Source organism: Dendropsophus ebraccatus, chromosome 11 (genome assembly GCF_027789765.1).
Source record: "Dendropsophus ebraccatus isolate aDenEbr1 chromosome 11, aDenEbr1.pat, whole genome shotgun sequence".
NCBI classification, from domain to species: domain Eukaryota; kingdom Metazoa; phylum Chordata; class Amphibia; order Anura; family Hylidae; genus Dendropsophus; species Dendropsophus ebraccatus.
The window spans coordinates 99,986,903-100,003,668 of record NC_091464.1 but is presented as its reverse complement, the minus strand read 5'-3'; the positions used below and the strand labels follow the sequence as shown (position 1 = coordinate 100,003,668).

At 51.2% G+C, this 16,766-nt stretch overlaps 1 protein-coding gene across 2 annotated transcripts in view; it reads right to left on the bottom strand.

The window, feature by feature from the left end:
- The window catches only part of LOC138767322 (immunoglobulin superfamily member 2-like), a 77,425-nt gene extending 61,029 nt beyond the window's left edge, over positions 1 to 16,396 (bottom strand). Inside the window, exons 1-4 of one of the 2 annotated variants that reach the window (XM_069944786.1) lie at positions 16,314 to 16,396; positions 10,778 to 11,155; positions 9,927 to 10,334; positions 9,098 to 9,463 (exon numbers count right to left, since the gene is read on the bottom strand). In XM_069944786.1, the coding sequence (XP_069800887.1) occupies positions 9,098 to 9,463; positions 9,927 to 10,334; positions 10,778 to 11,155; positions 16,314 to 16,392 (1,231 nt within the window). In that variant the 5' untranslated portion in view covers positions 16,393 to 16,396. The remainder of the gene's footprint in view (positions 1 to 9,097; positions 9,464 to 9,926; positions 10,335 to 10,777; positions 11,156 to 16,313) is intronic. The other variant, XM_069944784.1, reaches the window with a different exon arrangement.
- Positions 16,397 to 16,766: the final 370 nt, after the last annotated feature.

The window sequence follows — 16,766 nt, the reverse complement described above, 5'->3', positions numbered from 1 at the left end:
GCTGGTGTTGTTGCAGGGAGTCGTTCACCACGACCGGAAACGAGAAGATCCCGCTCTCCTCTCCGTGGGGGCCCCCGTTCCCCCCGTCATGGAGGGGACCGTTTACCTCTGATCCGCCAGCCCGAGCCCCGCTGAGATGCAGCCTCTCCACTGAAGTCGGCTACATGTTCGGGTGATCGCCGTTGCGATCCAGTTGACCGGTTCCAGTTCCTGCTAGTTGCAGCACACACAAACGCCAGGCCGACTCCGAGGAACCTGCCAGCCAAGTAAGACTCTTGACAGCAGCAAGTTGGCCGTGTTATGGGATCTGCCGCGGTTGCTGCCCACCACCTGCAGCTGGAGGATGGGCCCGACTCTCCCTAGTCCTCCCCCCCCCCAGTTGACTTCTGGTCATACCCCCCACCCCCCCCCCCCCCCCCCCCCCCCCCTCTGAGTCCCGGGGCACTGAACGCCTCCCCCCCCCCCTCCCCAGATATCCATGGGTACGGATTCAACGACCATCTACAGTCCCCACCCATGCGCTTATCTGATATCCCCCCCCCCCCTCCCCTCTCTCCCCAGTCACCCATCCCCTGGACCAGGGACTGATCGAGACCTCAGCCGCATTGGCAATAATGGACCTATAATCTGCCGCAGGTGGGCCTGCCACGATATCACTGTTTGCCCCGCAAAGCTCCCCTCCCCCCCTCGCCTCTCCCCCCTCCACCCCCCCTTCCCTTTTTCCCCCTCCCTTACCTCCCCCCCCCCCCCCCCCCCCCCCCCCTTCCCCCCCCTCCCCTTCCCCTCCTCTTTCCCTTTCCCCCTCCCCCCCCCTTCCTCTTCCCTCTCCTCCCCCTTTCTTTCCTCACCACCCCTTCCCCCTCTCATCCCCGCTCTCTCCCTCCCCTTCCCCCCGCCCCCTCTTCCCCTCCCCTCTCCCCCCCTCCCCTCCTTCTCCCTCCCTTACCTTCCCCTCTTCCCACCCCCCCCCCCTCTTACTCCCACAGGACACCTGGATGTGTAGCCCGATTTTATGGGCCAATATGGTTATAGCATGTTATTAGACCTATTTGTTTGTTCGAGTTATCTCTCTGCGGGGGACCGCCAGAAGGCGCTATCGCTCCACCTTTACCTTTGTGTGACTGACCTCTCACACCACACTACCTTTCCTCCCCCTTGCTCTACTATACAGTCACCCCTGACCTACTAACAAAGCGGAGTCTCCACCCCCAGTGAGTGAGGTTCCTTCCTTTCTTGTCTCATACATGTCCCCTCCTACTGTCTGTCTGCCTACTACTGCTCGTTTACCAGTGTTTCCGTCGTCTTTCCTGTCCCTCCCGTCTCCATAATGGAGTCCCTACACAGGATTACCACCGACTTTGGGCCCCGGACGCGGTCCTCTGACCTGCTCTTCCGCGTTTTTCCCGCAGTCCTCAGCACAGGGATTTTTTCTTGCGGACGGTAGTCCCTTGGGCTCCCATCCCCCCTAGTGCTTGGAAGGTTTTTGCCTCCCTATTCCCTTTCAGTCTACCCCTCCCCCCATTTCTGGTTTTCTCTCCCTCCAGCCTCCCCCTCTCCTTCCCATCCCTTTTCCTCTTTCTCTCCTGTCACCTAGGCTTGCTCCTCACTGAGTCATGTCAACAGTGCTCTGTGTATCGCTGAACGCACAAGGCCTAAACGTCCCGGAGAAGCGCTCCTCTCTGCTGCGTCTTCTATGGGCTAAAAAGGCTGCTGTGGCCTTTATCCAGGAGACCCACTTCCGCAGTGACCAAATGCAAAGGTTGTCCAACCGCCACTTTCCGGATGCTTACCACAGTTGCTCTCCAGACTCTAAAACAAAAGGGGTTACGATATTGTTTGCTCATACGGCCCCCTGGGAATTTATAGATCAGAGAGCCGATGCAGAGGGACGGTTCCTTTTTGTGAAGGGGAAAATGGCGGGTATCCTTTGCACCTTCGGCACGGTGTACCTTCCCAATGTGGGGCAGGCTGCCTCTCTGCAGAGATACCTAGCGGAGATCGAGGATTTCCTAGAGGGGGTGGTTGTTCTTGGAGGTGATCTCAACATGGCTCTTGACCCTCGCCTGGACTCTTCTTCCGGCCACTCTGCTCTCTCTTTCTCTTCTTTAAGACAGGCAAAACAATCCCTTCACTCCTACCAGCTTATGGACACCTGGCGGCTGCTCCATCCCCGCGATAAAGACTACACCTTTTTCTCGCATCCGCATAACGTATATTCCCGTATTGACTATTTTTTCATTTCTCATGCAAACTTGGACTGTGTAACGGCGGCCTCCATTGACCCCATCTCTTTTTCTGATCACGCTCTGATCTCACTCTCTCTCTCCTTCGCTCCTCCCCAACCGCGAAGCTGGTCCTGGCGTCTCAACGAGACCCTGCTAAGGGACCCAGGGGTCCTGGCCGAAGTCCGGACCGACCTCTCTACATATTTCTCTGTTAATACTTCTCCCGAATCTTCTCCGTTAGTGGTATGGGAGGCCCACAAATGCTTCATAAGGGGGACGTTTATTAAGCTCGCCACTCGCCTTAAAAAGGAGCGACTGGCCAAAATACAGTCTCTGATAACGCGTATTGCGGACTTAGACAAACGTCATAAGGCGAGTCTGGATCCTGCCACAGGGTCGGAATTAGCGGATCTGCGCGGAAAGCTGAGAGATCTCACCTTTGCAAACGCCAAGGCCTCTCTAGCGCGATGCCGCCGTCACTATTTTGAATTTGGCAACAAACCGGGTAAGACCCTAGCCCGGGCACTGCGCCAACAGAGAGCCCGCTCTTTCATCCCCCAGATTACTTCCTCCTCCGGATCAAAACAGTCCTTAACTTCCCAGATAGCAGAATCCTTCAAGGACTATTATACCTCCCTCTATAGCCTGCCAACCCCTTCGTCCTCACTGGATTCCCCACCCTTTCACTCGGCAGTTGCCTCGTACCTGGCAGAATCGGGACTGCCGACGTTGTCAGAGACGGAAGCCGCCGCGCTTGAATCCCCCATTACAACCTCAGAATGGGATTGGGCTCTTAAGACGTCCCCTTCGGGCAAATCCCCAGGTCCCGACGGGTTCACCTTGCCCTATTACAAAACCTTTGGGCCTCTCCTCCGGGACCACTTCCTGTCTGCCTTTAACTCGGTACCCACTGGCTCCACCCTCCCCCTAGATGCCCTCCGCGCCCATATCTCCGTCATCCCCAAAGACGGCAAAGACCCCTCATTGTGCCAAAATTACCGTCCCATTTCCCTCCTGAACCTGGACCTCAAATTCTTTTCTAAAATTCTGGCGGCTCGTCTTACCCCATTTCTCCAAGCCATAATACACCCTGACCAAGTAGGGTTTATGCCCATGCGAGAGGCCCGCGATAATACCATTAGAGCCATAAACATCGTCCATCTAGCCCGCTCCTCTTCCCTCCCCGTCATGCTTCTGTCCACAGACGCGGAGAAGGCCTTTGACCGTGTAGCCTGGCCCTTCCTCTTTGCCACACTGAGGCATATTGGTCTCGGGCCTCACATGCTGGAGTGGATAGGCTCTTTATACTCCCACCCCTCGGCCCGGGTTTCGGTCAATGGCCTTCTCTCAGCTTCCTTCCCTATCACGAACGGTACACGACAGGGCTGCCCCCTCTCCCCACTGATCTTTATCCTGACCCTGGAACCCTTCCTCAGGCATGTGAGGCGTAATCCGGACATCTCTGGGGTACGGGTGGGGCCGGTGGAACACAGAGTTGCGGCTTACGCGGATGACCTCCTGTTCTTCCTTACCCGGCCCATAATCTCACTTCCTAACCTGCTGTCAGAACTCTCCCGCTACCAGGCCCTCTCTAACTATAAAATTAATCTCCAGAAGTCGGAGGCTCTCAACATATCCCTCCCCCCCGAGGTAGCTTCCTCTCTCGAGGCGTCCTTCCCCTTCCGTTGGGCCCGCTCTTCCCTCAAATATTTGGGGGTACAGCTCACCCCTTCCACATCTGACCTGTACAAAACGAACTTCCCGCCTATGCTCCAGACGATAGAAGGGGACTTGCTTCGCTGGCACAGAGGCACCTTCTCCTGGTTTGGCCGTTGTGCAATTTTTAAAATGAATGTCCTACCTCGCTTACTATACCTCTTTCAGGCCCTCCCGGTCACGGTGCCTCTGTCATACTTCAGGCAACTCTCCTCACTTCTTACTAAATTCATATGGGCTCACAAACAACCACGCATAGCAAAGACAGTTTTATATCGCCCCAAATCAAAGGGAGGTCTGGGACTGCCCAACACCTATCAATACTATGTCGCCTCCCACCTGTCCAGAGTGCTGGACTGGCACCGTCACTCCTCCTCGAAGCTATGGGTGGATCTGGAAAAGGCAGTTGCTCCAGTGTCTTTGCTGGCAGCTCCCTGGCTCCCGGCCTCCGCCAATCTTGTGAGCTCCCACCCCACTATTGCCCCGACACTCCGGGTCTGCCATAAGCATCTCTCCGCTAGCTTCATGGCCCCTCACCCTTCTCCCCTGTTCCCAATTCTGGATAACCCCTCGTTCCGCCCGGGGATGGAAGACCCTGCCTTCCGCACTTGGTCCCGGGAGGGTCGCTTTCGTGCCCAATCCTTTCTCAGGGGCACAGCATGGCCCTCGCTCTCTGACCTTAACGCCCTTAATGACCCCACCCCCTTTGGGTTCTGGAGATCACTTCAGCTCCATCACTTCCTACGTACCCTTCCCATGCCCTCCTGCTTTGCCCGTCCACACACACCTTTTGAATCCCTGTGCCTGGGCTCCGGCCCTCTCCGACACTCTCTTTCCACCCTCTATGCCATGTTGGGCTCACCCCCCGATCAACCATCTCCCCCCTTTCTCGGGGCCTGGGAGGAAGACTTGAACACCTCCTTCACCGCTGTACAGGTGGACAGAGTGCTCCGGTGCACGCATTCCTCCTCGATCTCCTCCCGCATACAGGAAGCGGGCTACAAGCTCCTCTCCCGTTGGTACCGGGTGCCTGTTCGACTGCACAGGATCTTCCCTGAGGTGTCCCCACAATGCTGGAGGGAATGCGGCGAGGAGGGCTCCCTCCTCCATACGTTCTGGAGTTGTCCCCGGTTGGAGTCTTTCTGGAAAGAGGTTTGGCGTATTGCCTCCACTTTTACTGACTACCCCCTCCCTTTCTCGCCTGCTCTTTTCCTCCTGCATGTGTCCGACATCCCTCTCAAAAGTTACCGTACCTCGATTCTCCGCCACCTGATCAATGCCGCCCGGGCCTGTATACCCGCTCTGTGGCGCCAACCTGACCCCCCTAGCCTTGCACTGTGGATACGGAAAGTGGAGGACATCAAACATATGGAGGACCTGACTGCTCAACTTCATGCCCGAAACTCTAGGTTCTTTAAGACCTGGTATTACTGGGAAAGGTTCACCGAGTCTCCTGAATATAGGTCTCTGCTGGCTAAGTGAGGAGCAGCCTACCTCCTTCTACCACCCCTCTCTGCACTTCCCCTCTTCCCATCCGCCCCCCCCCCCTCACTTTCCCCCCCTCCCCCCCCCTTCTTTTGTTCTCTGTTGGTCTCCGGACCTTTCCAAGGTCGAGCGCTAGCTCACTCCCTATCCTTTATGTAGGTTTGATATGCCAAATGAGTGTACTTTATGGGAGCCGTGGTTAGGTTTGTCTGCATTATGTGTCTGTATATGATTATTTCAGCGCCCTGCGAGTCGCCAATTGTACCCCCCGATGTATAAAAATTTAAAAATGTAATAAAATTTAGAATTAAAAAAAAAAAAAAATACTGCTCCTATATACAGGGATATAACTACTATAATACTGCTCCTATATATAGGGATATAACTACTATAATACTGCTCCTATATACAGGAATATACTACTATAATACTACTCCTATATACAGGAATATAACTACTATAATACTGCTCCTATATACAGGAATATAACTACTATAATACTGCTCCTATATACAGGGATATAACTACTATAATACTGCTCCTATATACAAGAATATAACTACTATAATACTGCTCCTATATACAAGAATATAACTACTATAATACTGATTATATATACAGGGATATAACTACTATAATACTGCTCCTATATACAGGAATATAACTACTATAATACTGCTCCTATATACAGGAATATAACTACTATAATACTGCTCCTATATACAGGAATATAACTACTATAATAGTGCCCCTATATACAGGAACATACTACTATAATACTGCTCCTATATACAGGAGTATAACTACTACAATACTGCTCCTATATACAGGGATATACTACTATAATACTGCTCCTATATACAGGGATATACTACTATAATACTGCTCCTATATACAAGAATATACTACTATAATGCTGCTCCCTATATACAGGAATATACTACTATAATACTGCTCCTATATACAGGAATATACTACTATAATACTGCTCCTATATACAGGAATATACTACTATAATACTGCTCCCATATACAGGGATATACTACTATAATACTGCCCCTATATACAGAAATATAACTACTATAATACTGCTCCTATATACAAGAATATAACTACTATAATACTGATTATATATACAGGGATATACTACTATAATACTGCTCCTATATACAGGAATATAACTACTATAATACTGCTCCTATATACAGGAATATAACTACTATAATACTGCTCCTATATACAGGAATATACTACTATAATACTGCTCCTATATACAGGAATATAACTACTATAACACTGCTCCTATATACAGGGATATAACTACTATAATACTGCTCCTATATACAGGGATATAACTACTATAATACTGCTCCTATATACAGGAATATAACTACTATAATACTGCTCCTATATACAGGAATATAACTACTATAATACTGCTCCTATATACAGGAATATACTACTATAATACTGCTCCTATATACAGGAATATAACTACTATAATACTGCTCCTATATACAGGAATATACTACTATAATACTGCTCCTATATACAGGGATATAACTACTATAATACTGCTCCTATATACAGGAATATAACTACTATAATACTGCTCCTATATACAGGGATATAACTACTATAATACTGCTCCTATATACAAGAATATAACTACTATAATACTGCTCCTATATACAAGAATATAACTACTATAATACTGATTATATATACAGGGATATAACTACTATAATACTGCTCCTATATACAGGAATATAACTACTATAATACTGCTCCTATATACAGGAATATAACTACTATAATACTGCTCCTATATACAGGAATATAACTACTATAATAGTGCCCCTATATACAGGAACATACTACTATAATACTGCTCCTATATACAGGAGTATAACTACTACAATACTGCTCCTATATACAGGGATATACTACTATAATACTGCTCCTATATACAGGGATATACTACTATAATACTGCTCCTATATACAAGAATATACTACTATAATGCTGCTCCCTATATACAGGAATATACTACTATAATACTGCTCCTATATACAGGAATATACTACTATAATACTGCTCCTATATACAGGAATATACTACTATAATACTGCTCCCATATACAGGGATATACTACTATAATACTGCCCCTATATACAGAAATATAACTACTATAATACTGCTCCTATATACAAGAATATAACTACTATAATACTGATTATATATACAGGGATATACTACTATAATACTGCTCCTATATACAGGAATATAACTACTATAATACTGCTCCTATATACAGGAATATAACTACTATAATACTGCTCCTATATACAGGAATATACTACTATAATACTGCTCCTATATACAGGAATATAACTACTATAACACTGCTCCTATATACAGGGATATAACTACTATAATACTGCTCCTATATACAGGGATATAACTACTATAATACTGCTCCTATATACAGGAATATAACTACTATAATACTGCTCCTATATACAGGAATATAACTACTATAATACTGCTCCCTATATACAGGAATATAACTACTATAATACTGCCCCTATATACAGGGATATAATTACTATAATACTGCCCCCTATATACAGGGATATAACTACTATAATACTGCACCTATATACAGGAACATACTACTATAATACTGCTCCTATATACAGGAATATAACTACTATAATACTGCTCCTCTATACAGGAATATAACTACTATAATACTACTCCTATATACAGGGATATAACTACTATAATACTGCTCCTATATACAGGAATATAACTACTATAATACTGCTCCTATATACGGGAATATAACTACTATAATACTGCTCCTATATACAGGAATATAACTACTATAATACTGCTCCTATATACAGGAATATAACTACTATAATACTGCTCCTATATACAGGAACATACTACTATAATACTGCTCCTATATACAGGAATATAACTACTATAATACTGCTCCTATATACAGGGATATAACTACTATAATACTGATCCTATATACAGGGATATACCTACTATAATACTGCCCCCTATATACAGGAATATAACTACTATAATACTGCTCCTATATACAGGAATATAACTACTATAATACTGCCCCTATATACAGGAATATACTACTATAATACTGATCCTATATACAGGAATATAACTACTTTAATACTGCCCCCTATATACAGGAATATACTACTATAATACTGCTCCCTATATACAGGGATATACTACTATAATACTGCTCCTATATACAGGAATATACTACTATAATACTGCTCCTATATACAGGAATATACTACTATAATACTGCTCCTATATACAGGAATATAACTACTATAATACTGCCCCTATATACAGGAATATACTACTATAATACTGCCCCCTATATACAGGAATATAACTACTATAATACTGCTCCTATATACAGGGATATAACTACTATAATACTGCTCCTATATACAGGAATATACTACTATAATACTGCTCCTAGATACAGGAATATAACTACTATAATACTGCTCCTATATACAGGGATATAACTACTATAATACTGCTCCTAGATACAGGAATATAACTACTATAATACTGTCCCCTATGCGGTATATTTGTTCTCCTCTATGGTTACTTACGTGGTGTTTCTATGGTGACCTGTACTGGGGAGGATTGTCTTCTTCTCTGGGTCCTCTCCTCCATGACATCACACAGGTAGGAGCCTCCATCTTGCTCTCTGGTTTGGCCCATGCGTAGGGCCCAGGTTTCCTGGTTTTTTCTTATCACATACATTTGCCCCGTTGCCCCCCGTGCGGTGTAGTTTGTTCCGAGGCTGCTGATGCCAGAGGGGTCCCATGTTGTCATCTTGACGCCATTAAGCAGCCAGGTGACATGGAAGCGGCCACCAATGAGCCAGTGTGTGGATACGGTGCAGGTGATCTCCAGGGGACTCCTTAGCTCCACGTGAGGGTTTGTGGTCTCTGCTTGTACCTCGAAATCTCCACCTAGAATCAGAACTGGATTGGGACTCTCCAGAATGCATTTTATACAGGTAGACCTAGAACCTCTACTCTATAAGATACCAGAGCACTGACACTGTCCGGAGCACACATCAAGAGCAAGACTAGGTCCACCGTGACGTATCCAGAACAACATACCAGACAGTAGATATCATGACTCACTCACTATCTAGATTGTGTAAATCAGAAGAATACCGCGGTTTGGGAAAATAAACACGTTGTGTTGAATTCTATCCCATGAGTGCTGCGGTATTCTTCTGATTTATATTACCTATATACCGGGTGGTCGCTGGTATATACCGCCTGGCACCACATTCATCGCTACACGAGTGCTGCATTCATTCTGAATTACTTATCTAGATTATGTAGAGATATCAGGAACATTACATGACATGATCTAGAACCAGATTTTCTAGGATCAGTGAAGACCACATTCATCTGCACTTACCCTGCTTTGCAGAGATCCTGACCATCGTCCTTTGGGACTTCTTCTCTTTGATCTTTGTCCATGTCCCATCAGGATCCTGGATCCATTCAGATCCTTGACAGAAGACATCTCCCTGGTCAGACAAGCGCAGATCCTTGATGGACAGTCTGTATGAAGAATTGCCTAGCTTGTCCAGGCGGATGTCTCCAGAGGAGAACCTCTCCGAGAAAGAATTTCCAGGGACAAGAACAAAGTCTCGAGACAAGGACAAGATGTGAAGGTCTTTGTCAGTGGTCAGAAACCAGGAGACAGCGAGATGAGTGTGCTGAGAGGAGTTACCAGACACCTGACATGTCAATTCCAGAGACCCTCCCTCCAGTCTGTCCAGCTTCTGCTCCGACATAGTGACTAGTAGAGTGTCTGGAAGGACTGAGATGAAGGAAGAGAACGTCACAGAGGGATCATGTTCATCTAGAAGCTTATACTATAACCTGGGATTCCCTGACACTCTTTGGAACTCAATCTTAGTGCACTCAGCTGATCTAGAACATACATCAAACATGTAGAATAGGTCTGGTAACAGCCACTTGCACCAGGAACAAATTCTAGAATATCCCAAACCAAGAACCCCACACTATCTAGATGAAATTCTGGAATACTTCACCAATCACCTAGAAAAAGTTCTAAAAATCTCCCCAAATTAGAACAGTTTCATCTTTTTTTCAAAACTAGAATGCATTCTAGAATGAGTCAACAAGCAAGAACTTCTGTGGACTATCTAGAAATACTAGAACATAATGATCCATAACCAAGTCCTGTATTATCAGCTATTAGGCGCAGTACTACAAGCTCTAGAATATAGCACAGCTTACCGCTCAGGTTGACCTTGGCGCTGTAGCTGCCGTAGAACTTGGGGTCGGTGTTGGGAGTGTGACATTCGTACTCTCCAGCATCCCGTTCCTGCAGCTGGCCGATGTGTAGGACAGTGTGGTCACCGGTCACTCGCTCTATGTAGATGTCCCCATTGCGGACACGCTGGCTGAAGATGGCGTAGGAGAAGGAGGGGTCCCGGGTGCTCACGATCTGGACCTCCCTGTCGGGGGCGGATGGCAGGTAGATGGAGTATTGGAAGGTCTGCTCTGAGGGGCCCTGGTAACCTCTGACCTGGCACCAGATGGTGATGTGGGAGCCCACTGTGCGGTACAGGGGCCCCTGCTGGATGGTCACCTCTCGCTGAGCCCAGGAGACGCCTGTGAGGAAGAGACAACAGGGCTAGTATAGGACTGGGGCTCTATCAGGATGATTCTGAGGGCCCCAGATCTACTCCTTTAATTGGTCATCCTCTGCTGGACCTTTGGGGCCCCTATTTCATGTCAAAGTCTGGGTCCAAGGGGTTGTCCTGGCTAGCTCATTTAGTTATGGGACCCCCGGGTTTCCGCTAATGCCCCATCTCTTTACAGGACCCCCAGGGCCCGCTCTTGCCCCATCTCTGTACAGGACCCCCAGGGCAGGCTCTTGCCCCATATCTGTACAGGACCCCGGGTTCCCGCTCATGCCCCATCTCTTTACAGGACCCCCAGGGCCCGCTCTTGCCCCATCTCTTTACAGAACCCCCAGGGCAGGCTGTTGCCCCATCTCTGTACAGGACCCTGGGTTCCCGCTTATGCCCCATCTCTTTACAGGACCCCCAGGGCCCGCTCTTGCCCCATCTCTGTACAGAACCCCCGGGCCCACTCTTGCCCCATCTTTGTACAGGACCGCCAGGGGCCCGCTCTTGCCCCATCTCTGTACAGGACCCCCAGGGCAGGCTCTTGCCCCATCTCTGTACAGGACCCCGGGTTCACGCTTATGCCCCATCTCTTTACAGGACCCCCAGGGCCCGCTCTTGCCCCATCTCTGTACTGGATTCCGAATTCTGCTCTTGCCTCATCTCTTTACAGGACCGCCAGGGATCCGCTCTTGCCCCATCTCTGTACAGGACCCCGGATTCCGCTCTTGCCCCATCTGTGTACTGGACCCCTGGGTCCCGCTTTTGCCCCATCTCTATACAGGACCCCAGGGCCCGCTCCTGCCCCATCTCTGTACAGGACCCCAGGACCCGCCCTTGCCCCACCTCTGTACAGGACCGCCAGGGGCCCGCCCTTGCCCTACCTCTGTACAGGACCACCAGGGGCCCGCTCTTACCCCATCTCTGTACAGGACCCTCAGAGTCCGCTCTTGCCCCATCTCTGTACTGGACTCGGGGTTCTGCTCTTTCCCCATCTCTTTACAGCACCCCAGGGCCTTCTCGTGCCCCATCTCTGTACAGGATCCTTGATTCCGTTCTTGCCCCATCTGTGTACTGGACCCCTGGGTCCCGCTTTTGCCTAATCTCTATACAGGACCCACAGGGCAGGCTCTTGCCCCATCTCTGTACGGGACCCCGGGTTCCCGTTTATGCCCCATCGCTTTACAGGACCCCCAGGGCCCGCTCTTGCCCCATCTCTGTACAGAACCCCCAGGGCAGGCTCTTGCCCCATCTCTGTACAGGACCCCAGGTTTCCGCTTACGCCCCATCTCTTCACAGGACCCCCAGGGCCTGCTCTTGCCCCATCTCTGTACAGGACCCCCAGGGACCCGCTCTTACCCCATCTCTGTACAGGACCCTCATAGTCCGCTGTTGCCCCATCTCAGTACTGGACTCCGGGTTCTGTTCTTGCCCCATCTCTTTACAGCACCCCCAGAGCCTTCTCGTGCCCCATCTCTGTACAGGACCCTGGATTCCGCTCTTGCCCCATCTGTGTACTGGACCCCTGGGTCCCGCTTTTGCCCCATCTCTATACAGGACCCCAGGGCCCGCTCCTGCCCCATCTCTATACAGGACCCCAGGGCCCGCTCTTGCCCCATCTCTTTACAGCACCCCCAGGGCCTTCTCGTGCCCCATCTCTGTACAGGACCCTGGATTCCGCTCTTGCCCCATCTGTGTACTGAAGTAATGGTGGAGACTGCACTGTTGTGGTGGTGGTGCTCGTGGTGGGATGGCGTCCCAGATGTAATGTAGAAGGAAGTCCCGGCACTTCACCAATTCAAATATATGCATATTTATTATGTGCAAAGTGTCGGGACTTCCAGCTTTGTACTGGCCCCCTGGGTCCCGCTTTTGCCTCATCTCTATACAGGACCCCAGGGCCCGCTCTTGCCCCATCTCTTTACAGCACCCCCAGGGCCTTGTCGTGCCCCATCTCTGTACAGGACCCTGGATTCCGCTCTTGCCCCATCTGTGTACTGGACCCCAGGGCCCGCTCTTGCCTCATCTCTTTACAGGACCCCCAGGGCTCGCTCTTGCTTCATCTTGGTACAGGGCCCTGTGTTCCGCTCCTGCCCAATCTCTGTACAGGGCCCTGTGTTCCGCTCCTGCCCAATCTCTGTACAGGGCCCTGTGTTCCGCTCCTGCCCCATCTCTGTACTGTACCCCCTGGGGACCGCTCTTGCCCCATCTCTTTACTGGACCCCTGGGGACCGCTCTTGCCCGATCTCTGTACTGGATTCCGGATTCTGCTCTTGCCTCATCTCTTTACAGGACCGCCAGGGATCCGCTCTTGCCCCATCTCTGTACAGGACCCCGGATTCCGCTCTTGCCTCATCTCTGTAGAATACCCCGGATTCCACTCTTGCCCCATTTCTGTACAGGACCGCTAGGGGCCCACCCTTGCCCAATCTCTGTACAGGACCCTGGATTCTGCTCTTGCCCCATCTCTGTACAGGACCCCGGATTATGCTCTTGCCCCATCTCTGTACAGGACCCCGGATTATGCTCTTGCCTCATCTCTGTAGAATACCCCGGATTCCACTCTTGCCCCATTTCTGTACAGGACCGCCAGGGGCCCGCCCTTGCCCAATCTCTGTACAGGACCCCGGATTCTGCTCTTGCCCCATCTCTGTACAGGACCCCGGATTATGCTCTTGCCTCATCTCTGTAGAATACCCCGGATTCCACTCTTGCCCCATTTCTGTACAGGACCGCCAGGGGCCCGCCCTTGCCAAATCTCTGTACAGGACCCCGGATTCTGCTCTTGCCCCATCTCTGTACAGGACCCCGTATTTCCCTCTTGCCCCATCTCTGTACAGGACCGCCAGGGGCCCACCCTTGCACCATCTCTGTACAGGACCGCCAGGGGCCCACCCTTGCCCCATCTCTGTACAGGACCACCAGGGGCCCGCCCTTGCCCCACCTCTGTATAGGACCACCAGGGGCCCGCCGTTGCCCCATCTCTGTACAGGACCGCCAGGGGCCCACCCTTGCCCCATCTCTGTACAGGACCGCCAGGGGCCCGCCCTTGCCCCACCTCTGTACAGGACCGCCAGGGGCCCGCCCTTGCCCCACCTCTGTACAGGACCACCAGGGGCCCGCTCTTACCCCATCTCTGTACAGGACCACCAGGGGCCCGCTCTTGCCCCATCTCTGTACTGGACTCGGGGTTCTGCTCTTTCCCCATCTCTTTACAGCACCCCAGGGCCTTCTCGTGCCCCATCTCTGTACAGGATCCTTGATTCCGTTCTTGCCCCATCTGTGTACTGGACCCCTGGGTCCCGCTTTTGCCTAATCTCTATACAGGACCCCCAGGGCAGGCTCTTGCCCCATCTCTGTACGGGACCCCGGGTTCCCGTTTATGCCCCATCGCTTTACAGGACCCCCAGGGCCCGCTCTTGCCCCATCTCTGTACAGAACCCCCAGGGCAAGCTCTTGCCCCATCTCTGTACAGGACCCCAGGTTTCCGCTTACGCCCCATCTCTTCACAGGACCCCCAGGGCCTGCTCTTGCCCCATCTCTGTACAGGACCCCCAGGGACCCGCTCTTACCCCATCTCTGTACAGGACCCTCAGAGTCCGCTCTTGCCCCATCTCAGTACTGGACTCCGGGTTCTGTTCTTGCCCCATCTCTTTACAGCACCCCCAGAGCCTTCTCGTGCCCCATCTCTGTACAGGACCCTGGATTCCGCTCTTGCCCCATCTGTGTACTGGACCCCTGGGTCCCGCTTTTGCCCCATCTCTATACAGGACCCCAGGGCCCGCTCCTGCCCCATCTCTATACAGGACCCCAGGGCCCGCTCTTGCCCCATCTCTTTACAGTACCCCCAGGGCCTTGTCGTGCCCCATCTCTGTACAGGACCCTGGATTCCGCTCTTGCCCCATCTGTGTACTGGACCCCAGGGCCCGCTCTTGCCTCATCTCTTTACAGGACCCCCAGGGCTCGCTCTTGCTTTATCTTGGTACAGGACCCCGGATTCCGCTCTTGGTTCATCTCTGTACAGGGCCCTGTGTTCCGCTCCTGCCCAATCTCTGTACAGGGCCCTGTGTTCCGCTCCTGCCCCATCTCTGTACTGTACCCCCTGGGGACCGCTCTTGCCCCATCTCTTTACTGGACCCCTGGGGACCGCTCTTGCCCGATCTCTGTACTGGATTCCGGATTCTGCTCTTGCCTCATCTCTTTACAGGACCGCCAGGGATCCGCTCTTGCCCCATCTCTGTACAGGACCCCGAATTCCGCTCTTGCCTCATCTCTGTAGAATACCCCGGATTCCACTCTTGCCCCATTTCTGTACAGGACCGCTAGGGGCCCACCCTTGCCCAATCTCTGTACAGGACCCCGGATTCTGCTCTTGCCCCATCTCTGTACAGGACCCCGGATTATGCTCTTGCCCCATCTCTGTACAGGACCCCGGATTATGCTCTTGCCTCATCTCTGTAGAATACCCCGGATTCCACTCTTGCCCCATTTCTGTACAGGACCGCCAGGGGCCCGCCCTTGCCAAATCTCTGTACAGGACCCCGGATTCTGTTCTTGCCCCATCTCTGTACAGGACCCCGTATTCCCCTCTTGCCCCATCTCTGTACAGGACCGCCAGGGGCCCACCCTTGCCCCATCTCTGTACAGGACCGCCAGGGGCCCACCCTTGCCCCATCTCTGTACAGGACCACCAGGGGCCCGCCCTTGCCCCACCTCTGTATAGGACCACCAGGGGCCCGCCCTTGCCCCATCTCTGTACAGGACCGCCAGGGGCCCACCCTTGCCCCATCTCTGTACAGGACCGCCAGGGGCCCGCCCTTGCCCCACCTCTGTACAGGACCGCCAGGGGCCCGCCTTTGCCCCACCTCTGTACAGGACCGTCAGGGGCCCGCCCTTGCCCCATCTCTGTACAGGACCCCGTATTCCGCTCTTGCCCCATCTCTGTACAGGACCGCCAGGGGTTCACCCTTGCCCCATCTCTGTACAGGACCGCCAGGGGCCCGCCCTTGCCCCACCTCTGTACAGGACCACCAGGGGCCCGCCCTTGCCCCATCTCTGTACAGGACCAACATGTGATCATTCCACTCATACCCCCCATCGTTATAACATTGATTCCTATAATCTTCAGCTCAGCTGCTTACCCACAATGCTCAGCCATAAGATCCCGGTGCACAGAGGGGCCAGGCAGGACAGGGGCCAATGCTTGCTGCTCCGCTCCATGGTGCTGACTATACTGAGCGGTCACAAGCAGCATTTAGTGCAGCTCCAGTTTACACAGGAAACCGCCGTCTTATAGTGAGACTCAGGCGAGACAAAGCAGAAGTGACCGCAGACACGGCAGGGTGGGTGGTTACAGCAGGGGAGCGGCCCCCCATGGCAGCCTGAGATCAGGGGCCACGCTGGAGTGGGAGAGCAGTCAGATTACAGGGTGCATTCTCCTACAATTACCAATACTGGAAACAGTCAGTAAGCTTGTGAGCAGACATTGAGCTATAGGGGCACAGAGACTGGAGCAAAGAGGACAGCAAAAAGCCAATGCCCGGGGCAAGCAGGGAGTGCTGGGAGATTTCAGCTGGGAAGCTGCACTTAGTTCT